Below are 26,002 nucleotides of genomic sequence, written 5' to 3'. Positions count from 1 at the left end.
ATACCAGTAAAAAATCAAATACTTGTATATTGAGAATTTGCTCAAGGGTCATCACCAGTAAATATATCAGCTGGGAGCAAAACCCAGAAAAAAAATGCACAGAAGCACACATTCATACAATCAACATCTGCATGAAATTTATTCAAACTGAACATTCACAGGTCAAGAGTGTTGGTCCAAAGACACAAGCTATACCCAGTTTTCAGAAGTTACTACATTGTAACTTGATTCCTAAAAGAACCTTATCTGTATGAAGGTACCATGTCATAGAATACGCCATCATTAAGGTGGATCGCGCTCTGGGGACAGATATTAAGACTCAACTTTCTGCAATTCTCTTCTGATCTACCACTTGTTGGGGCTCATTTTAAAGCTCTTGGAGAAAGAAAAACTTTTACCGTCTTATTTTTTTGAAAATCTATTTTTCTCTTATAGAGTTAACACAGGAATAGCAGCTGTGTAGAATTTCAAATATCACAAAATGTTGGGTAATATGTTTTCGCTAGTTCCAAACTTAACACAGTGATCCCCGCATTTTATTGTTGATTTGGTAAGAGAATGGTTGAAAGTTTCATTTGGAAAAGTTTGTGCAAAAGTTTAAGTCTTTCACTTCTGAGGCGCATATTACCATAAGCAACCTGTGTTATAGGCAGGTTCATATTGCCTCCATATCAGACTTGATTTTGCTGTTCCATCAATGAAATCAACATGTAAATGTTCAAGTGCATGCTGAAGGCTGTGTAAAGATTGCAAGTACTGTCTTAGAGGCATGCTTTCTTTTCTATTGTCTCTGTGAAACTTGAACTTCTCAATGTCTTTTTGTAATTTCTGTTCAGACAATTTTATCGCTACTCTTTACTATGAGGATTTTAGAAAGTAAGCCATGATTTTCATGTTTCTTACAATTTGACAAAATCAACATGGTAAATAGACTGATATACTGTATAAATTTTCTCTCTCACTCACTCCCTCTTTCAATGACAACAATCACAGATATTAAACAATATAAGACATTTTAATCAATTACACTTATCCTGCAGGGCTTTAACCCTTTCACCCCCAGTTCCCATTATACAGGTCCAACTTTACCATAGAAAACAATGGATTTGGGACAAACCATGGTGGTAAAAGGGTTAAAATGAGAAGAAATAATTACATATTGACTGCTACAAGGGTGTTGAGGTACATTGTGCCTCAAATGTTTTCCCTCATCGCCATCCCATACAATTAAGTGTTGACACCTACTGGCTATATAGATGTTATTTTGTCAGACAAAGCTAAGTAGTAAAGTTATAAAATTAATCTTTTCATTGAAAAGAGTTCAGGCCTATCCTGTCTTATTCTTGAAAGGGTCACATTGCGTGAAACAAGACAATGTGACATTATTTCTTTATAATCAACCTTTGAGTGTTGTAATATTCAAACCAAACAAAACTATGCCAAAAACAGAAGTTACATGTACAGTCCTAAATTTGACATGGTGTCAACTCGTTTACTTCAAGAATTTGGAACATACCTCCATCTTATTTTCGGATGGTTCCATATACAAGAAAATGAGGAAAAAAGGGTTTATTAACACTGAATGGTACAGAACAGCTTACGTGGGCTCTCACCCTTTTAATTCAAAACTTTCCGTTTCTGAATTTATTGTAGGAAATGAAAAATTGGTGTTGCAACAATGAAAAGAGAATCATCAAATATAATATTGAATCAGAGAACAAAGAGACAAACATATCAGCATAATTATATACACAGACGTTACCTTATTAAAATGAGACACAGATTCCATAAAAGACGATATTTTAGTGCATGGAACAAATGCTTGAAATGCAAAATTGTAAAACAATTACACTGTATTCAAATAAGAATTACTTGACAAATTCTGGAATTGCCAGTCTAATGTGTGCTTCCGGGAAAAATAGTTCTGCTTCGAAACGAGGTTTACCTAATAGTCATATGTTCCTTAGTTGCAATTTGTTTTTTGAAATTCAAGTTCAAGCTCAGATGTAACTTGTTAGAGGTAGTGTACAGCTTGCAAGCTTCCGAGTGAAAATTGATTCAGTGATCTTTAAACAATATGTCAACCATACAGCCATACGAAGGGCTGTTATTACCAACACGTTGCTCTCAATAAACAGTATCTTATTCAATAATTTCACAAGGTATGACATTAAGTGAAACTGTCTTTTACCGATGAAAGCCTGTGGATATTGGTTGGTCCATTTATAGCTTATGACCCCGGACACACGAGGCATATATAGAATATAAGCTTGTCAATTTTGCTACAAATTAAAACTCCTATGATATGATCAAGAGTAGTCAATCTGTTTATTTTCTCTTTTCCATTATCCAAACATGGCTAATGGATAAAAGAGGTCAAAAATTGAAAATAAGGTCATGTGAATTTGTTTGTGCATGATGTAAGCAACATGGTTATGACAATTTGTTGTCCAAAGTCTCTGATGCTAAATACTGAACACATGTAACCCTCATCCATACATTGTATGAGATACAGGTCAAAATTATTGACATTCAGATTGGTGTACTTAGTATAAATTGTCAATCTGTGACAGTTATTTCATGCTGCAATGAACCAGCTGATAGTGCATCAAACTTGATAAAGGTAATCTGAGATTTACTAGAACACCACAAATCTATTAACCCGGAGGCAAGTTACTCCACAGAAAGATTCATGGTCTTTTTCATGTTGTCGATGGAGAAAACATTTCACTTGCAGATTTGGGATGGGTAACGTCACTGCAGACCAGCTAGCTGAGCTTCGGTTGCTTATCCTGCAAGTAGGGCAAGACTGAAAATGGCTGGGCCCTCACTGAACAATTTTTTCAAATCAAGGTTACCCTAGGGAGTCTAATTACTTAAAAAGCTATGGCAAACCCCCTAAGAAAACACCATTCTTTTCAGAATGAGTGGGCTAAGTGCTGATCAGATGTGCTGCTTGTAGGCTGAAATACATTCAGCATGGTAGATACAGAGAAATACATGTATCCGCATTCACACATCATTAAAATGTATAATCCCACTGAACAGTAACAATGTGGCAAAAGGGCGCCCTCATGTTGAGACATCTTTGAATGTATGAGAAGAGCATCAACAATCAATCCGTATTTGCTTGCATTATCTTAATCTTTGGTTTTGATCTCTGGTGGTCGTCTCACTGTGCAATTATCAATGTATTGGCACCTGCCGTAGATATTCTATAGATATTCTACAGATCTGTTATCATTATCTGTTATCCGTTCTCTACTCCATTCACACTCATTAAAAGAAATCACCTACAATAAAATCATGGCAAGGGAATATCCTAGTTTCCCAGAAACTAGTTCTGTGTTTCCAGATGCGGATTCCCTGTCCTATGTACTTTTAAATTTGAACATGTCAGAGTTCAACATGCATTGCATCTTTGAATGTTTCATATTAAGAAGAAGGAAGGTAATTCTATTTTTGTTAAGGCACACAGTGGCATGTAAGTGTCAGCAGCATAGAAGTTGTCCATGGAGGTAAAGGAAATGAAAAGGCAAAAACTCTACAGAACTGATCAAAATGAAGATTACTGTGGTTTTACGACTTATCCGGACACCAAACTTGCTAATTACCCAGCAACTTCGTTGACGATATTGAGACTTTGATCGGTAATTACCAAAGCACTTTGGTAATTCACCGCAAACTTGATACTCGATCTGGCTGCATGAGTGCTCCATGGGGTACACAATGTGTATACAAAGTCACTGATACGTATCATACTAGTGCCATAAACTAATTTGTGACCAGGGGTTGGCATTCCACTGAACAGCATTCCCTAGTAAAACCAACATATGTACATGTGTGCTGTTCGTCCGTGTTACATGTAAAACTCAACTACGGAGAGGTTAGGAGAGTATAATGGATCGTTAGAGTTTATTAAATTACTTTTCAGAGTAGAAAAACTATTACTAACGTTAAAACAAGGGGACATTCCTGTTACAGCATTGTGAGGAAAATCCTACATTATCCAGTTTATTTAATCCTATGACCCTCCGTCTCCGTCACCTATTAAATTAGAATATTCCCATTCCACGCATCCCCCATTGGTTTTCCTCCTCTAAAACCTGCAGTTTCATTCATTTGAAGCAATTATCCTTTCATCTGTGAAGAGTTTTTACCGGTGACTATTAGAACTTTCACTGCCAGTTGTTGTTTTCATAAGATGCAGACGATTTGATACTGAGTACACTGAGTTGCTTTTACGTGCAGGCAATGCAGATGCCACTTCACAGCTCACACTGTGCTGTTGATCGGCAAAATACAAGACGTCTTTGTTTCACTTTTTTTTATTTCAAGATATGATTCATGTGAAAATTTTACCAAATGTCACTGATGGGATTGTGTTTTCAATTTCATTTGATGCAGGGATATGAAATACTGTGTCAGTTTAGCTCGGAATCGTTACTGAGTTTTGCTGCCTTTTTGGCAATGGTTGTCTATCAGCATAAATGTGATCGAGGAATGCCCGTTCATGAAGATAGAGAGATTGAAAATCTTTTCTGTATTCTAGCTTCCTTTACAAGTTCTTCAGGTGTAAGTTGATTAAGGAAAGAGATTGAAAGTTTGAGTGGTGTTCAATAATTGAGCCTAAATCAGCACGAATTGAGTGGAAAAAGTATTTACATGTAAGTAGGACTGTTCAATCAGGCATGATGTCCATTGAAATTACAGAAATCTTTTTGGTGCAGTGGGCAGGTTTACTGCAATGCAAGTTGTATTTGTCCTGTGCCATTTTCATCACTTTGTTCAGCAATTTTTTGTATGGGTACACTGTTGAAAACTTTGAGTGCAAACTCATGTCTCAAATTGGTTTATGCTATCACTGTATGCACTGAGATGTCGGTGTCTGTGTTTACACTTTGCCACCCATGGAGTTACTGCAGCCAGATCAAGTATCAAGTTTGAGGTGAATTACCAAAGTGCTTTGGTAATTACTGATCAAAGTCTCAATATCATCAGCGAAGTTGCTGGGTAATTAGCAAGTTTGGTGTCCGGATAAGTCGTAAACCACAGTAAAGGTGACATGGCAAGGAGTACTGTATATGCTAACTAACAAATGTCAGAGCTACATCTGTGAATAATGCAGGAGTATCAGTGTACTGATAGAAACTTAAGTGTGGCAATATATGGGGACAAATTCATGAATGTAATCGCTAGTGTGCCTTCTTTCTAACAAACTGTTTTTGAGTTGCTAGTGTGCCCTCTTACTCACAAACGTTATTTCATCAATTTAGCAATTCTCTTGAAATACAGCCCCTGTACCACTATGTGTAATATGTGCGGAATTGTATTGCATCAGAAAGAAAGTTTTGTGTCTCAGCGGCGTGCCAGTTTATTTGAGAGAGCACATCGGTACTTGACTGAGGAAAGGCAAAGGTTGAATTATGAAAGAATGGTCAGTGGGTGAAAAAACAAGAAGCATGCAAAAGCTATATTTACTGTAGAGATGTACTATACTGCTACATACCTTGGCTTTTTTCTATCTAAAAATATTCTGGAACTCTAGGAACTACTGAAAGCAGAGAGTAGATCGACATTACAAAAGAAGGGTTGTAAATTTTGAGTTTGGAATCGACATCACCTCGCAAATGAAAGTTTAATTAAAATAAATTTTCAAACAATGAATCACATTGCACTATGCTCCTGGTTGCTAATAACAACTGATTGTATTACCTGACCCACAAGGATTAACCCCTGTACCCTTCAGAAATCTTTACAGACACTTTGGAAACCCTCCCCCCCTCCACCAGAATGGTGGACACCCTGTTCTTGATCATCAATGTCTTCCTTTCAATATCTTGTAGAGCTTTTCAAGGTTCATGAAAGGAGAGAGGTAGAGAGCCCAGTAGAACATTCCATCGCATATGAAGAATGGGATGACCGGCCACAGTATCACTAAAATTGCAGTACCAAGCATGGCTAAAACATGACGTCGCAGGGCAGCAGGAATGGACCTGTCGACAGAAAAAAACACAGAGATTTGAAAATACATGACATTACAAATCAAAGATCGTAAATATTAGAATATTCCAGTCAATTGACTGGGGTTTCTTTAACATATCAAACCAACTATTGCCGGCCGAGAGAGCGTGGACCTGTGTGAAATCCTAACCATTGGTCAAATGATACCTTGACAAGTGTTTGAATCTGTAAATCAACTAGTCATTGACAATGACATAGTCCCCACCTGTAATAGGAGATTAGTCTTGATGGGGCAGGGAAATGTGGTCATTAAGAAGTATCACTGGAGTGTATATGCTCAGATCTATGGATATATGGGTCTATGTCATTGTTCCCAATTTGAAACAAGAGGCATGTCCAAGTTATGGTTTCTAAATCGGGAAAAAAGATCAGACCTCTAGCTGTATTGGCCAGCCAAGAAATACATATGCGCATAATAAATGAGGTACAAGATGTGACATCTTAAGGTCTATTATCCTATCAAAATTGAAGCGTAAAGAACTTGTGGTTACTGAGTTATGCATATATATGCATAATCAAGGTCAAAGGTCATCAAGGTCACGTGACATTTTGAAAAAAAAAATTGTATTGCTAATTAATCCATATATGCCAAAAATCAGACCTCTAGCTCTATTGGCTTGTCCATAATCAGTCCAGGTTATGTCCATAGAGAGGATATTACGATTGACCAATCAGCGAACCTGCCGCTGCCAACGTCATGAATAATTAACATGCAATCCTTGGCTCGCAGATTGTAATGAGTTCGGAACTTTCGGCCAGATTTCACCCTTTATTTTTAGCACTAGGTAGTTTTTGGATGTAGACGTTATGCACATTTTCAGTATGGTCGAGATGGCGACTGACACTGGTGGTTATTAGATCGAATATTACTTCTTTGGATGATTTTCCTGGCCAGGTACCGCTCCCAGAAATCAGGATTTGACCCTTGTAAATTTACAGCAAGTTATTTGTCGCCAAATATCGCCTATTTTTGGTCAAATTTAATTTAACCTTTCCATCTGTAGCATGGAGAATGTTTCAAGCTTTGCAACGATGGGTCAACTGTTCTTGTCAATGATCGGAGCACGATGGAGCACGATTTTTTTCGATCACACCGCATTTCCCGGTACGATTGACCCTTCGCTCAGAAAAACGCGCCCAGAATCAATCGCCGAGAAGTTAACCAGAAGCTGGTAAAGAGTACGAAAAACGTCCAATAACTCTTTGTCAAACATGGTCTAGGGTAAAGAAACTCAGAAAACTATTCCTGAAGATATCCTTACAATTTTTAACACGGTAGAACGTCGCAAATTGACTTGACACCTCCAGGTAGCCAACATTCTCACTCTATCGGTCACGGTGGATCTGTGAGGTCAGATCGCGATCTCAGCATAACATTTCAAAGTGAACCCACTTAACCTTTAACCGTCATTACATATACAGTATGTGATTGGTTCTTGCCTTAACCTCATTACATATACGGTACGCCATTGGCTTTTCCCAACTATCCTCTATATGGACATAACCCAGACTGATAATTATATATGTGCATAATTAATGAGGTAAAGCGTGTGTTGTCATAAGGTCTCCCATCCTACTAAATATAAAGGACATAGCACTTGTGGTTACTTATTTATTGACATAATCGTGTATTTTAGGTAAAAGGTTATCGAGGTCACATGACATTTTGTCAAACAATTTCTATCCTATAGTCTATCCCTATATACCAAAAATCATACATCTAGCTCTATTGGCTCGCTCAAAATTAGATATGCACATAATTAATGAGCTGTGTTCGCGCTGCCCATTCGCCACGTTCGCATATGCGAATTGAAATCAGCAGTGGCGAAGAAAAATCGATCCTAATTCGCCACAGTGGCGAAAGTGATTTTTGTTGAAAAATTCCGCAAAATAAACAAAAACGTGTGGTTTTTTAGTCTTTTGTTGATCTGCGCTTCTCTTTCGGCGATTCGAGAAAAAACTATACCTACTTCCGTATTGTTCTCTCCGACGTACGCAATCTCAATCGAGCCAAGTCTCGCGAGAGATTTGACGTCAATTTGTATAGTGTACAGCATGCACATAAATGACTATCGCGAGAACTGAAAATGCAGGCAGACGCAATCGAGCCCTAGTCAACTGTAGTCATGCTAGTCTCGCGATAAATTTGACGTCATTTTGTCTAGGGTATAGCGAGCAAAGCGAACACTCGCGACTTTTGCTACAGCAGACATACGCATTTTAATCGTGGTCACAACATTCGGTGTTGAAATTTAGGTGCATCGTGGTCTAGACGTTCCGTGTTGCGCATTTTTATCGAGGTCTTATTTTAATGGTGGTCGATTTGCATCGCGGTCCTCATGGTCCCGTATTGATGTTCATTAAAATCGCCATCCCAACGACGCATTCCGTGTTGTTGTCGATTTGCATCCGGTCTCGACGTTCCGTGTTGTTGTTCATTAGAGAGGTCATAATCTAATTACGTGTACATCTGAAGGCACACAGTGGCGTACGCGTATCCATGCTCAGTTATGATTTTTTGGGTTGATTTTGCAGTATTTTTTCAGAAACATACGAAATTCGTCTAAGTTTTAAGAAACAATTAATTTCTCTACGCGAGGACTATTCAAGCTCGTTGTATCCTCGCATTAAATTTACCGATTTTCTGTAATACAGTTATTTATGTGGTTTAGGGAAATCTTCGTGACAGCTTCAGGTAAAAAGTTGAATTAGACCATAGACGACAACATTTCATTTATGTCAGGAAATCATAGCACGTACGTCTTGTACAGGTGAACTCTACTGAATTTTGTGATATCAATGATGTTTGCTAATTTACAATGATACTCATACTTAACGAGATTTCCTGTCTAAATTCCCGCAAATCACCAAGAAAATCTAAAAATTACTACACGTAATTAAGACTACGTGTAGAAGTGTCGTTTGATGACGTTCCGAACGTCTGTGCCACATGTACGTATACTGATGGAACATAATTACGTAATTACGTGTAACCAAACTTCTATTTTAATCGCAGTCCGAACGTTCAGTGTTGCTGTCATGCAGTTGATTTGCATCGCGGTCCTAACCTTCCGTGTTGCAGTTCATTTTAATCGTGGTCTCAACGTTGCGTGTTGCTGTCGATTTGCATCGCGGTCCAGAATCAAGCAATTTCCAGTGTTAAAATGAAGACAATTGGATACAAGGTTGATGTGTTGATAGTTTATTCTTGTGCATGCAACCGACATTGGAGATTATAGCATTATAGAAAGCTTCGTTTTCGTAAAAATGTGTGGCTAATAAAATTTGTCTGTGGCTAATAAAAATTTGAACTATTCGCCACAGTGGCTAACAGCTTTCCAAACCCAGCGCTAACACAGATGAGGAACAATATGTGGCGTCATAAGGTGTCTTATCATACCAAATATGAAGGGTGTAGCACTTGTGGTTACTGAGTTATGGACAAATATGTATATTTGAGGTAAAAGGTCACCAAGGTCATGTGACATTTTGTCAAAAAAATTGTAGTGCTAAGTTATCCATATATATACCAAAAATCAGACCTCTAGCTCTATTGGCTCGCTCAAAATTAGATATGCACATAATTAATGAGGTACAATATGTGGCGTCATAGGGTGTCCCATCACACCATATATGGGAGGTTTAGCACTTGTGGTTACTGAGTTATGGGCAAATATGTATATTCGAGGTCAAAGGTCACCAAGGTCACGTGATATTTTATCAAAGTGTCTGAGATATCTGCGTGAACAGATGGACTCACGGATGGACTCACGGACGGACATGACCCAATCTATAAGCCCCCTGGACTTTATCTGTGGGGACTAAAAACTGTGTCACTGCATCCTTTTTGCAATATGAATACGATGAGAAACTAAATTTTTATTTTTCTTGGCCTTATACATGGGAGTCTATGGACTGCCTTATACATGGGAGTCTATGGACTGCCTTATACATGGGAGTCTATGGACTGCCTTATACATGGTAGTCTATGGAGGTGAAAACTAAAAAGTCCTCTAACACGGCCAAATTTGATCGCATTGTGAAACAAATCGACGTGCATCTGTATGAGGTAGGGTACTATCCTTGTACCAAGTTTGAACAAAATCGCTCCAGGCGTCTCTGAGATATCTGTGTGAACGGACGGACGCACGCACGGACGCACGGACATGACCAAACCTATAAGTCCCCACGGACGATGTCAGTGGGGACTAACTAATCTTGGTTTTTGGGATGGGAACACTTTATGCACAGGCAACTGCATATTTTAAATTGAGACACTCCAATTTGCATTCAATGCAAAACTACTACTTTGTTATACTACAGTATCTACAATGACCCTTTTTATAGCCCAATCTCCCTGTATGTGTCCATGTACCACATCAAAAACAATGGAAGAGTACCACATCAAAAACAATGGAAGAGTACCACATCAAAAACAGTGGAAGAGTACCTCTGTCTCACAATGTAAGGGTTCTAGCCCATTTACTAACAAAACTTTGAAAGCACACTACACACTTTTTCAGTGGCATCACTGGGAAATAATGGGAAAGCACTGAGTCAGGATGTCATGCTACCTCTGAACAGTCACACACCATGGAGAGGAGTGTAACATCCCTGTGGTCACAGAGTGTGTGCATCAGCAGAAACAATCTTGTTAATATTTTCAGGACAGCTTTATAGTATAGAATTCTCGACTGAGAAATGTTAAGCAACCTACCTTGCACCACGCTTCCAAAACCACTGAATGACAGTGGCCTCTATAAAGGTCAGCAGTGCGCAGTTGACAATGACGAACCAACAGGTCCATGGGTGGTTGTCCAGCCACGACCAAGCAAACTGGGCGATTAGGTAGTAGGGAAAAAATATGTACTTTGGTATGAAGTCAATCCACTGCTCTACAGTTGGATCTCTGGGCTGAAAATGAAACAAAATACAACGTATCTGTCATGTAAACTTACAGAAAAGTCATCACTGATGACATAGTCCCCGCTGGATTACAGTGTTTCAACTAGATGTTTTGGTAGCTTCATTACAGGGGAGAGGGGTGAATTTGTTAAAAGTTGGGAAATATACAAACCAATATGGCCAATGCGCGGCCATTTTGAATCGTATCATGAAATAAATTGACGTGCATATATATGCCATAGTATTTATCTGTGTACCAACATTGAACAAAATCAGTTCAGGGATAGTTGAGCTATGGTTCAAAAACATGAAAAAATCGTAACAAAATGGCTGCCTGGCGGCCATATTGAATCATATCGCAAAATAAATTGACATGCATATATATGCCACAGTACTTTATCCTTGCACACAGTTCGAAAAAAAATTGGCTCAGGGGTGACAGAGACATGGCTGCTGACGGATGGATGGATAGACAGACAGACAGAGGTACCCAATCTGTAAGTCCCCCTGGACTGCGTCCATGGGGACTAAAAAGCATTCAGGTGAGGTCTTACCAATAACTGACACAGGTTTTATTAGTGTTCTAAATTTCATGGAGAGCATAGTTGTAACGGCACACCTTATGTGTGTACTTATTTCATTAACAATAGCAAGGCTTTGTCTTTGATTGAATTTATTCTGATGAATTATTTATTTTTATGTAAATTTTATTGGGGATATACCCCTTCAAAGAAGAGCTGGTTTACTTCAACAAATTTAAACGTATTCTGCTTGGATTCCAGGCATACAAGACACAGAAGTTCCTCCCTCTCAGTGTCACCCACTAGCAGATAAATGTAGGTCACATAGTTTGAGCTTTTCATCCCTTTTTTGTAGCTCTGAAATAAAATCATGCTCAATTCGATAAACACGGCTACCTAAAATTTCAGAGTAATTATTCATTTTCATTTTCCTTCATTTGACCCATTAATGTTTGAACAGAAATTGATATTCACCTCTCCAATGAACAGCTCATCGTCTGGAAAGCTCTCGTTGCTTGGGGGCGGACAGGTGACATGAAAGAACGGAAGGAAGAGGTCTTCATAGTCAAAAACATAGAAATATGCCATTGCAATTCTTGGAAAATCCTTGAGCGAGTACGATAGGAATATTGATTTTCCTTCATGCATAGTCTGTGATAAAGAAAAAATTAGAGAGAATATTTGATTTGAAGAATATGTATACATATAATAATGAATTACACCATATGGTAGCATGTGCCTACAGGAGTTTTTGTGACGATCAAATTTTGATAATACTCCTACAGTCTGCTCCCTGTATGAAATCATATTGAAGCCTGTAAAATAAATATAGCTTTCATTTCCTGCTTTGCTGAACATAGAAAATTCAATTTTTCGACGTAGAGTTAACACACACTACAGTGACCATTTGAATGTCAAATAACAGTAAATTTCACACACTTTCTCTAATCCCATAATTTTGGATGGTTGTCCCTAATTTTTATCTCTTGTGAAAAAAAGTTCAAAATTTTCTGAATATGAACAGAAGTTTAAAACTTTCTGTTGAGAGGCGTATAACACGTTAATGTTCCTGTTGTATTGTAGAGCACTTGCTACAAAATTCTGCAACACTGCCGTCACTGTCTGCCTACACATACAGCTGGGCTGACAGATGTTGCATACAATGATGCTGTAAAGTTCTATAAACCATGCTTGATGTCCAGATAAAAGTTGGCACAGTGATTTCTTATTCAGGAATGCAACTGATGAAAATACATGTAAGCACGTTAAGCATTATTCCCTATCCTCAACCTAGCCATATCTCGGTGGGCATGCTGAATTGTCAAATACATTTATATCAAATGGTGAAAAGTACCCTGATTTTCATCAGAGTTGACAAACATCACTGATACTTTCATTTTCTCAGACAGTACATCTTGAAATTATTATTATTGAAAATCCCTACTGTTAACATTATGGCTCGCTACATTTCAGTCTATCATTTGTTTATGAACTAACCAGCACTTAGCTTGTAATTCACTGAATTCATGAAGTGAAAGACCTACCTTCCATGTGTGGAGCTTCATGTGCATTCAATGCATAATGCATTGATATCACCCTTCAGAACTACATGTAAGCATGATCATCATCTCCACATGACATGAATATTAGAAACATTTTTGACACACCTTTAGAATGACCTGGCAGCATATGTAGATATGCCCAATAGAAATACAAGACTGCTACACACCCTAATAGCTGTTGTCCATGTATGGCATGTGGGCCAACCTACTTCATAATTTTTAATACCAACCTTATATTCCCATAAATCCTTTGGCGGTTTCACTCCCAGATCCTTGACAGTTTTCAGTTCATACATGATAGTTCTGACGTACAGATTGACGCCTATTTCAAAAGGTGGATTTCTCAAATCTTCCTCTGTTATTCCCAACAGGAGGCGTCCATTGACTTTACTGTCCAGGAACTTCTGAGGGAAATTGTTCTCTCTGGACCACGTCCCTAGCCCAGCAATCCATTCTGACACCTCCTCGGGAGTCCATTTACTCACTGGTTTCCTTACGAGCATATTCGTATCATCCCGCAATCCCCAAACAAGGACAAGAACCTTTTAGGAGAAAAAGAGAGACCACAAAATGTATGTCAAAAGCCAAAAGGAAGTTTTGTATGAACTTGTGCTGTCAGTGTTTGGTGGGAAAGTTCACAGGGAGCACACTGGAGACCGAATAGAATGGTACCTGGCAGTGCAGTAATTATGAACATTTTGAGCATCTAGATTCAAAATGATGACAAAAGCAACTTTTATAATGCACACAACAAGTAGTCATCGCTGATACTGTAGTCCCCATGCATTAATTAAGATTGTGGTGGTGTTGTGTCCAGGAGGCAAGAAATTATCATGATACTCTGTGCATGAGCTGTATCACAATATGTGACTTGTGAGATCATCCAAAGTCCTAAATAATCTGATATTTCAAAATTCTGACAAACGTTCATTTTTATGATTCTGTCTTCCTAACTGTCCATATTGAATGATCATAAAAATAGTTCCTTTTCCTCGAATACTCTGACAGATATTTTGGACTATCAGACACACTGAATTAAGGTAATCTAAGGGAATTCATTTCACCTGTGTTGGCCAAGGAAAGGATATTGATTACTTTATGGCTATGACAAAGGAAATTTATATTTTATCCAACTGACATGATTTACATGTAATCAAGTGAGGTACATTTATGTTTGACATTAGCTATGCATAGCCACCAACATCATATGTGTACATTTACAGCCTTTTTTGCTCAAACACGGGGTGTGAGTGAGTATAGAGTATTAATGGAAAGTGGCGTGAGATGAGATAAGAAAACTTGATTGAAGCACACTACCACACCGGGTTTTTGGTCAGTGTGTGTTTTAATGAACTTGCAACACAATGTCTTGCTCCAAAATGACAGCTTCTTCAGGTGTACGTGTACTATGACATTGAAAATAGAGTGTACTGTATATCCATAAATGCTTTAAATACAGATGTACAGAAATCCAGGTTGGATAGGTACACACACACACACACACACACTACAGCAGTGTTGTCTGTGCCATTCATACTGAACACATTTAGGTATAGCACCTACTGCAATGTATGTACAGTGAGGCAGCTATTACTTTTCATAGGATCATTTTGAAAATTTATATCCATTATAGAATTGGTAAATGTTAAATGTTGATTGCATTATATGAGCCAACGGACAATCATAACAAAGTGGCTCTTTAATGGTCATATTTGATCAGATCAAAATATAAATTGACAAGTGTACATACACTTTAGTGCATTAATCTACAGCAAACTTTGAAGAATATTGGCCTTCACATATCTGAGATACCCTTGTGAAACATTTCATTTTGTTTCACTGAATATTGTAAGCTGACAGACAATCATAACAAATTGTTTGTCTGATGGCCATATTTGATTGGATAAATCAATGTGTAAATGTATGCTACAGTGAATCCTTGTGCTAACTTCAAAAGAAATGGGGCCAGGCCTGTCTGAGATATGTGCATGTATGGACACACACAGACGGACATACCCATTTCTACGAGTCCCCTGTACTTTGTCTGTAGGGACTGAAAAGTCTCAAAGAGTGACGGAGTAAGTCTTTAGATAAACAAGTATCTTTCAAGCTTCAACAATATGCCTGTTTCAAGAATGGCTTGGAAACAAGAATACAAAGAACCAAGGTTGTATATGACGAGGATACCACATTCAAACTCCGTCAAAAATACTTACCAAGACGACAATCAATGAAAATACAACTCCTGAGCAGAAGCCGCTGGTAGATTTCTTCTTGCCCTGTTCCTGAAGCTCTTTGCCAAATTTTTCAAATTCTTCCAGCAGCTTTCGGTTTTCCGGGTCGTTTAGTAGCCCTCTGCGTACAGCTATGGGTACGGGAAACAGTTTTTCCAAGGTGGTTCTGTTTACAAAATAAAATATTTGAAAAACGTTAATGAAAAGAGTTGGTACACAGTTGGGGTGAAATGTCCATTACATTTTAATCCCTACTCTAAAAAGTGTCACAGTACACAAATTGAAGACTTAATTATAAGTGAAAGTACAAAATGTATGCTCAATTTTTCATGAATTTTGGGATCAAGCTATATTCCTTTAGTTCATTTTGATTTGACATGTCATCTGTTTGTTGCCTATCAATAGTCTGTATGCCCATGTTTATTTTTTGACAAATCATGAATTACATTTTCAATGGGGATTTCTTTCTACCTTGAATTTTGTCAAAGATTTTGGAGACAATATAGCATAAAAAAGATGTTCCACAAAACTAAATGGCTTGAAAAAGAGTTAAAATCACTCCATCATTTTTATTCTCATACTAATGCTATTAGCAAACAGAATCCTACTAAATGTTGATGCAGGATACCAAATGTCATGAATACTACCATCATAAACACTATTAACAAGTCATCGTTGATGACACAGTCCCCACTTGTTAATGGGTATTTTGATTACAGGTCCTCAGAGAGGATAGAGTCCTCTTCATTAGGTCTGTGATAAAAAATACTTTTGAATGAATTCGCTTGATACCTGTCTGAGTTATGGCTCAGGACATGAAAAAAATTGTAACAAAATGGTCGCACAGTGGCCATATTGGATCGCATCACAAAACAAATTGATGTGCATAGCTATGACATTGGTCGATGTCCTTGTACCAACGTTGAATAAAATTGGTCGAAACATGCGGATATGCCTGAGAAATGGCTCTGTACATGAAAAAATCGTAATAAAATGGCCGCCTGGCGGCCATATTGGATCGTATCACAAAACAGATTGACGTGCATATGTATGACATAGGTCAATGTCCTTGTACCAACTTTGAATAAATTCAGTTGAGATATGCCTGAGTTATGGCTCTGTACATGAAAAAATCGTAATAAAATGGCCGCACAACGGCCATTTTGGATCGTATCACAAAACAAATTGCCGTGCACAGCTATGACATTTGTCAATAAGCTTGTACCAACTTTGAATAAAATCGGTTGAAACGTGCCTGAGTAATAGCTCTGTACATGAAAAAATCTTAATAAAATGGCCGCCTGACGGCCATATTGGATCGTATCACAAAACAAATTGACGTGCATATCTATGACATTGGTCAATGTCCTTGTACCAACTTTGAATAAAATCGGTCAAAACATGCCTGAGTAATGGCTCTGTACATGAAAAAATCGTAATAAAATGGCCGCCTGGCGGCCATATTGGATCGTATCACAAAACAAATTGATGTGCATATCTATGACATTGGTCAATGTCCTTGTACCAACTCTGAATAAAATCGGTCGAAACATGCCTGAGTTATGGCTCTGTACATGAAAAAATCAGAATAAAATGGCCGCCTGGCGGCCATATTGGATCGTATCACAAAACAAATTGACGTGCATATCTATGACATTGGTCAATGTCCTTGTACCAACTTTGAATAAAATCGGTTGGAACATGCCTGAGTTATGGCTCTGTACATGAAAAAATCGTAATAAAATGGCCGCCTGGCGGCCATATTGGATCGTATCACAAAACAAATTGACGTGCATCTGTATGACATATGAAGTAATCCTTGTACCAAGTTTGAATGAAATCGCTCCGGCATCTCAGAGATATCTGCGTGAACGGACGGACGCACGGACGGACGCATGCACGCACGCACGCACGGATTCACGCACGCACGCACGCACGGACATGACCAAACCTATAAGTCCCCCGGACGGTGTCCGTGGGGACTAACAAAGCAGGGAAAAAAACTCTTATACCAGGGTGACTTGGTTCAAAGGTCATCCAATTCAACTTATCACAAAAAGAAACTGAACTACATCCTTATTGTCCCCCACATTCAAAGGCTATATTTTTATTGTGAGCTACCCAGTGACCTTTCAAAAAGAATTTGTGCTTTGAATAAGCTCTCCAAAAGTATTTACATGAAAAGGTCACTCACAGGCCTTGTAAAATCAAAAAAGCAATTATATATATATATATATATATATATATATATATATATATATATATATATATATATATATATATATATATATATATATATATATATATATATATATATATATATATATATATCTATCTATATATCTATCTATATATCTATCTATCTCTATATATCTATCTATCTATCTATCTATCTATCTATCTATCTATATATATATATATATATATATATATATATATATATATATATATATATATATATATATATATATATATATATATATATATATATATATATATATTACAAAACACAATGAAATGTTTGAAAGATTGTTGCTGTTGCAACCTCTCTCTATTGTTTATTTCTCAAAGAACCCTCATTTCAAAGGTTATGAATATGAAATCAGATTTGAGTGACTGATCCAAACATTTTTCCCTAAAATAGGGAAGGAGTTGTTAGAAATTATGAGTCAACAATGACTGCAGTTTCTGCAATCAGCATGTCCATGAAAATACTGCAGCTGTGCACAGACCATTTGCATGTATGTGTTCAGCTTACTGACAACATTAATACTACAATTAGAAATTCCTTGTTGGTTAAATAGAGTCATCAATGGTGGCATATTGCTGATGGCAATAATGAACTACACACAATGTTTTACATGATTAATTTTTTTTCTGAACCTTAGTCACTTGTCCATGACATTTGCATATTGATCAAACCATGTATCCAAGTTTTTGCCAGTTATGAGTTTGGGACAAGGATATGGAAAGTATTAATATCTATGCTTTTGCTGGCAAAGATCAAAACACAGCTTCACTTCATATTCAAAACTAAACTACGTAGATATTTTTCATTGACTCAAAAATTAGTCTACATACAGTTTGATTTAAGACATACATTTCATTACGACTGTACAGCTAAAATCTGAAACTTTGTCAGTTCTTAACTACATTTGTATTGAAGTCTTTTGAAATACTTGTATGAGGAATCTTAATCTCACAGAATACTGGTTTACAGACTGCTGCAAGCCAAAAGTAATGCCCATTTTGATTTGGTCAATCCAGCAAGCAGACAATGTGTACGTACTGGAGTTTTGCCAAATTTCTGATTGGTATTTGTGTGTCATACTTACATGGTAACTAGTATACAGATGACAAATAAGGGGAATGAATTATCCGACAACCAGATCACAGATTAAATTGTAGCAATATGAAGGCACTGTGGATTAGACTAAGTTATCACACCTGTTCTGCTGTCTTTGACCTTGTGAATTACAATGCAAAGTTGCTACCCAGCACTGCAGACAATGGTATGTTTGGAACTCTCGAGTGTAATTTCACTGGAATTTTGTAATTTACACATATAGAAATATCTTAAACACTGATCACAATCAAAATTCACAGCAAAACAAGAAATAAATTGTGCAGCAAGCAGTAAAAGAGTTTTATATGTATTTTATAGGCCTACTTGTTTGATCCACCTCCTAGAAATTAGGTCATGTAGCTGACAATGTGATGTCAAATCTTTTATCTCAATGCAGAATTTCAGTTCACTTATCACTTGGGTGATGAAACATTTTTAGAGCTCAGCAAAGGTTTGTACTGGTTACACAATAGCATGCCAGTTTTTCATGACAGTGTTTTATTTCAATGATCCTTGTTTGATGCAGCAGTCGGTAATGGCAACATAGATTGACACCACGTCTCTTTACTTTCTATGCAGTATTGTAACTTTCAATGGTTTTGATCTGCAGTGTAATGGTATCTTGGGATGGAGGGATCATCAAAATCTACACGGTAGCTCTGTGGTGTCATGCAGGAATGTCACAGATGCAGTTTCAGTTGGGTTTTCTTTCACAGTAGCTAATGAACTTCACAGGGTTGAGATTGATACTTTTGAATTCAATTACCGTACTTGTTGACTCTTTGAGAAATAAACTGAATACCATTTTCCCTGGTGAGAACTACTTCATTATATTGTGCTACATACATGTAAGGGGGGTTTACACATGTGAGTTAAGTCCGGAGTTGACACTAGAATAAATTTAAACCTACAGTCACTTGGACATGTGAACAGACAACACCGAACTAACAAAGAACTAAATTAATTCGGTCCTTCAGTCAAAATTTGGCAATGCCGAATTTGGACTGAAGGTCACATATATACAACATGTTTACAGCAATGCAACACGCATGATGGACTGTTGGAAAATCATTTCCATTATTCCACTTTCCACATTTGGATGAATCCCCACTTTTATTCTTTAGCACCGGAGACATTCAATCAATCCCTCAGGGCTGCTGTTTCGAGTTTTACAGGGTGCAAATTTTTTTCACCCCAAGTTCTTAATTACCCTAAACCAATTCCAAACACGTCTGAATGGCAATTTTACCGAGTGCTACATCTGAGACCATGGTTTCAGAAACCCCGAAGAGCACCAATTTTACCTCTTGTTCTCTGGCCCGCATTATTCATCCCAAGTCGACTACTGTCCTATTCCTCTTTGTTAAACTGTGCTCTAAGCTCAAAGAGATTTGTAGCATCATAACTCTCGAAAAAATCTTAGAGCGCCCTCTCTGCCAATATGATAGACCAAAGACTCACCCTTTGCAGGGCACGAAATTTTGAAACATTTTAAAATCATCTCAGGGTTTAGAACTCTGTTATTTTAGATTTGATGGACCTTACAAATTTCTTTCATGTGTTATATGTTGTAATAATAATAATAATAATAATAACAACAATAATAGAAATAATTTTTATTTTGTTATTATTATTATTATTATAATTATTATTATTATTATTATATTATTTGGAGAGATCATGTTACTTGTCCATGGCAGAAGAAGTGGCATTACCTCATTATAATATTGATGTGAGGAAATCCCCTCCATGGTTGTCTGCATCCTGGGCAAGTTGTATCTTTTGAAGACTGCCACCATCGCGCCAGGCACAGTCGGCAAAAGCTGTGTCCGCAGTTCAGCGTGGTTGGTTGCACCATGAGTTCGTAACAACAGCCACACTGAAAAGTGGCCTCCGACATTGTTCTCCGTAACGGTTTCTGCGGCTCGTATGTTGACGTCACTGCGTCGTATTGCACTGGTTCCGAATCGACGCTGTTCTCGCCATCATCATTGTCGTCGTCGCCACCGAGGTGGAAGTTTCCCGCCAGGTTGTTGGTGTTGGTAGAGACGTCATCACTCATACTCAGGTCGTCCATTTCTTTGTCTTCAGCATTTTCATATGGCAGATGTGTTGATGATATAATGCTGAAATCAGAACAAGACAAAATCAGTACATCACAATCAACGCAAGGTGTCCATTTCAGCCATATGTCACATATGCACTATACTTGTGAGTTTAAAATACCATGTAAAAATTGGCAATCTTCATGGTGATTAATTCATAATTAGTACAAACAAAGAAAACTGATACTGTTAAGGATGTACGAGCGGTACGCGCGCGTGGAATTTGTCACTTCCCATAGGATTACATTGAAATTTGCTGGAAAATCAATTTCTACTAATGTCATTTTCATGAAATTTTGCACAAAGCTCAGTCTAGAGAAATAAATAATACTGATCAAATAAAATTATATGGTCACCCGCGCTAAATTTTGAGATAAACAGCATTGAATTATTTCGTCCATAGAAAATGCATTGGTGAAAAAATGCTGACTCAGCATTTTTTCTCACAAATGGCAAAATTCATGGTCATTTATCTCAAAAACGAGCGCGGTGACCCCTATATTTTATCACACATTTTGATAATACTTACAAAGGAGAATCCAAAAATTGACAATTTAGAGAAATGACATTACTTTTAATTTTACCGATCGTACATCCTTAATGAGGTTTATGTTACGTGCACTGAAGGCTATGACACTTTTCATGATACTGTGTACCAACCCATGTTTTATCCTAAGTGGGCCAAATGCAACTGAACTCATGTAAGGTTTATCCACGGTTATTGTATCCCACTAATCCATACGGTACATCACTACAACACGCCGATGACCTGACCACAGGTCACCTGAGCTGTGAGAGCTTAGCAAACTCTTTGTGGCATTCCAAATGATTGATAAAAGCTGAGATCAGCTTAAACCAAACAAAAGATGCACAGTGGACAGCAATACATCAAACTGCTACAGCTCTTCACTCCGTTCATGTTTGTTGCAGCCAGCTGTTGACTTAGTTCCTTGTGTTGTGTTTTACATTACAAATATAGAAAGAGGTTTCACCGAAAAATTTACAGAGTCTAATGTTCAGTTTACGGTACACTACCAGTCACTCAAAGTGTCAGAGTACACCTCTTCATGTTGATATGACAGCATGAAATCTCCCGAAGTCATGTAAATACAAATCTTTTGTATGTTTGAAACACAAATAAATGTTACTAATTTAACCCAAAATGGTTATCAGCCCTGTGGATGGCAGAAGCTGAAGTTATTCATATGCAAAACACCAACAACTACAATGGCTGGTGGAGGTGCCCTAGAGCTGTACAGCATCAGTACTTTGTACATGTAGCCAAGGCACCATTTCACACACATACACATACACCCAAGAACTAGAGTGTCATCGTTTTCTGTAAACATGAAACGTTTCAAATCACAACACACTGTCCCTTCTGAGGACAACATCTCCATGTTTAGTGAACAGAAAATCCTGATGATGATGAAACAATGAAAATTCTAAATGTGTTCAACATGAGTGACTGTATTCAATCCAAGCGTACCAGTACCCACGTAGTCTTTTCACCATTTCACTGGTTAGAAAACTCTATTTTACTTACTGTATACAACAACACGTGAGCATGAGCAAGCTGACATAAGAACAAAGTTGACAGCTCTCCAAGTAACATAAGGGAAAATGGGCTAACGATTCCACTGTTCATAAATATCACCCCTGATGGCTATTTTTACATTCTAAATTTATCTGAAATATATTCATGTCAATATATTCACTGGTAGATCGATCATACACACAATCAAACAAATTGCCTTGCCACTGCATGTGCAGAGGGCTAATGTAAATGATAGCTTGCAAAACCATGGCGTGATGTACAATATTTACTGTAATTGACATCTAGTTAGCTGCCCATCAGCAGGAAATATGGTATTATGAGTTAACATACAAAAATATTAGCCTGGATGTAACCTGTCATGAAGTATTTACAGTGTAATACTGAAGTCCTGATGAAATCTATTTTTATCTCGCCCATAAAATACCTTCAAGGATCATAATAGTTTTTGATTGCTTTTGAGGCTAAACGTTAAAAGTAGCAGAGAAATTACATACATAGAATAGACTAGAGGGTCTACAGTGAGATGCTACATCCAATTTGCAGGGCTTGATTTCAATGCAGTTTTCATGTACCTTATATGTAGCCTGCAATACCCTAAGTGTAATACAGTGTCTTAGACCAGACATCACATCTACCAAATCATGTTCATAGAATTCCTTGCAAGGTGTCAAGACATGGAGGACTTCCTGAGTAGGGAGAGAAATTCAACCAACTACACAAGAGATGAAAAGAGTTCACTGCATTATCTCTGAGTGCACACCTACTCTAAACTTGGTGATTAGTCATTGATTGCTCGGATACTAAATGATTGCTAGAATGTACATGTGGTCCAGCGACCATTTAGAGTGATTGGCAGTACAGGCTTGGGATAGGATATTTTAATATTTGGTTTTCACAAACGTTGCTTGAGCCTTGAAAGTTGGTATCATTTAGTCTTCAAACCATATCATGATTGTCTTTCATGTGGTAGAAACACACAGCATTAAATGCTGGAAGGACAGCAACAGAACAGAAAACTTCAATTTTGATGAAAGATGCAATCTCTGATTGATCAGTCTTCAGTCTTTCATGAACAAAATGTGTTACATTTGTGCAATCTGGCAAATTGAAGGCCAACAAATGAGGTCACCATGTTTGCTTTTAAGCAAAGACTGTATACTGCTGATTAAGCAGTTAGCTTGGGTTTGGGTAACAGGGTCAAAGAGCAAAGGGCACAGATTCTGTCGCCAATAAAACTTTGAGGAACCTGTTAGCCATTGCCACAATGCATGAAATGCTGCAGAATCATCTTTAAAGCTTTCAAAACACAGCACAGAGGTACCGGCAAGCAAACAATTATGTACCAGCAGTCCAAAGCAGTGACACCTTGATCAGCCTTGAAATTTCTTCTCAGTTGACCTGAGAGAACTATGAATGCTCATGCTAGCCCATTGAACACAACAGATGAATGGGTTATAATGGATCAATACAAACCTGCTGACCTTCTTCCACAACAATCTTTGTTCAGGCTTTACTATGGGATTTTAAGTATCCCCAGTTAGACCTTTCCTCCCAACAACATGAAAAACCCCCCAAAACAAATGAACCACTGAATCATAGCAGTAAATTTGCAAAATGAGATCACAAAAATATTGAATGACAACCGAAATGAAATTTCAACGAATCCTACATCTATTTGCAATAGAAGATACTATACATGCTACTAATGATAACTTTGAATACCAGGGTGCCTATCTGGAAAGCATAGACGATGAAATAATGTACACTCTATGTATTCCTTCCTATTACAAAGCTTGGAACATGCATAAAGAGGTAACTGTAACCATGGAGCTAAAAGCTGTAACACAATGAAATTAAATATCAGACTGACTTTATACCACATGAAGAAGGCTCTAAATTTTTTGACAATCATAGTCTGTGAACTTACTGACCTTAAACAGGCAACTACTGACTATTTATAGAAGTGTACACAATAGAACTGCATGTTCAATGAAAATCTATTATTCCTTAGATTGGAAATGGCAGGGCAAAATTTGTCAAAAGCTGGTCAATTTTTCTGATATCCAGCTGAATGTGATTAGCCAACAGTAAACTCATACATTTTATATGCTTTCATATATACTTCTGAATGACATGTTTAATTACATACCATATGTTACTGTTACATCGTACCTTGGAGCTCACAATATATGGCAACCTATGTTGAATAGTCATTCCTTGAAATACAGCTTGCTCAGGCTGATAAAAACTAGAATGAATAGGTGTCAGAATGACTTATTCAAGGATATCTAGGGATATTTTTGTATGCATTGGTTAATTTCTACAATTATTACACAGCTTAGTTATTGTACCTGGGTGTGGCTAAACGATCAAAGGTTTTTCTTCATTATTTAGTGCAAATGATGTACACAAAATAGGCTGATGGTGACCTATTTTATTCATGCTAATTTGATATAAGAATGCTATGCACAGCGGTTTGAGGGATGGCCTATTTACTAACAATGTAACTTGCACAGGTGTTCACGTGAATGAATGTCTACACTGTCATCACATGTACTCCATATACGGTATGCGCAGTAGTTACTTTGCTACAAACTGCAACATCGACAAATGTTGAATCACCGTCTGTGATAGAGAGACAGTGTTTGAATTGAATAACATTCAAGTTATAAAGTCACATATTCTCTCTGGTCAGCACACTATCATGATCATATGAAGTGATCATATTTGTTCATCATTTGTAATATTTGAGTCTGTGATGGTCAGTGTGTGGTTGTTTAATAAAAAGATTTAACTTTAACCCTTATTGTTTATGATAACTGTCCTTCAACTGTCAATAATACAAAAATTTACAATACCATCTATCTATCTATCTATCTATCTATCTATCTATCTATCTATCTATCTATCTATCTATCTATCTATCTATCTATCTATCTATATATATATATATATATATATATATATATATATATATATATATATATATATATATATATATCATAATTGTGGTAACGACCTTGATCATGATGATGATGATGATGATGATAATGATGATCATGTTTGTTATTGTTGTTGTTGTTGTTGTTGTTGTTGTTGTTTGGTAAGATTAATGAGAAACTTCAAAGGCACATCTCTTTGAGTCATGTTACATTGATTCAGTTTCTTTCGATATGACAACACGAACAAAGAAAGTGACACAGCTCCAATAAACTACACACATCTTGAAGCTTGGGTGAACCATCACCGCCGCACTGTTTCAAAGTTTTACACTGGATCTTCGTCCGTTGTTCGAACGATCCAAACCACACAAAACAGCTTTCACTTATAGACTACAACCTTTTTGTGAAATACTACTGTATTATTGCGCAACAAGATCGAAAAGTACGTAACTGTCGCGTATTACGTATGATGCTATGGTCATACCCCGGGCTCTTGAAAACCACTACCGGTAAACGAGTGCAGAAATGTCGTCACAAACTTCGAAGGCGCTCGCTCGTGCGGAATCGCGCGTAGGGCGATAAAAAATCTTACACTGACTACAAACTAGTATAAAGATGCTCCGACTTCAATTAGTTTGTTAAAGAGCGCTGTATAAAACCATTACCTTCAACTATATTGGTAATTTTGATCGCAATGTCGTTGCGTTCCCATTCCGACTGGTCCACTTCACCTAATCCCAGCCATGTTTGGATACCCAAGCCAACGGAAATGAGTTTAAGTTACTCCCTAAGTTAACCGAAAATT

General features: G+C 37.4%; 1 protein-coding gene across 1 annotated transcript; it reads right to left on the bottom strand.

Annotated features, from left to right (window-relative positions):
• Positions 1–996: 996 nt before the first annotated feature.
• On the bottom strand, positions 997–25,954 carry LOC139151246 (bifunctional apoptosis regulator-like). Its single transcript, XM_070723901.1, has 7 exons — positions 25,863–25,954; positions 20,308–20,718; positions 15,229–15,412; positions 13,243–13,554; positions 11,925–12,101; positions 10,742–10,938; positions 997–5,996 (listed from the first exon to the last, which is right to left on the bottom strand). Exons 2-7 carry the CDS (start codon positions 20,667–20,669, stop codon positions 5,819–5,821), a joined length of 1,410 nt encoding a protein of 469 aa, XP_070580002.1. The 5' UTR covers positions 20,670–20,718; positions 25,863–25,954; the 3' UTR covers positions 997–5,818.
• Between the last annotated feature and the right edge of the window lie 48 nt (positions 25,955–26,002).

The sequence above is a fragment of the Ptychodera flava genome, chromosome 15 (assembly GCF_041260155.1).
Source record: "Ptychodera flava strain L36383 chromosome 15, AS_Pfla_20210202, whole genome shotgun sequence".
NCBI lineage: Eukaryota > Metazoa > Hemichordata > Enteropneusta > Ptychoderidae > Ptychodera > Ptychodera flava.
Note: the sequence above shows the minus strand (reverse complement) of the source record. Positions and strands in the feature narration are given on the sequence as shown.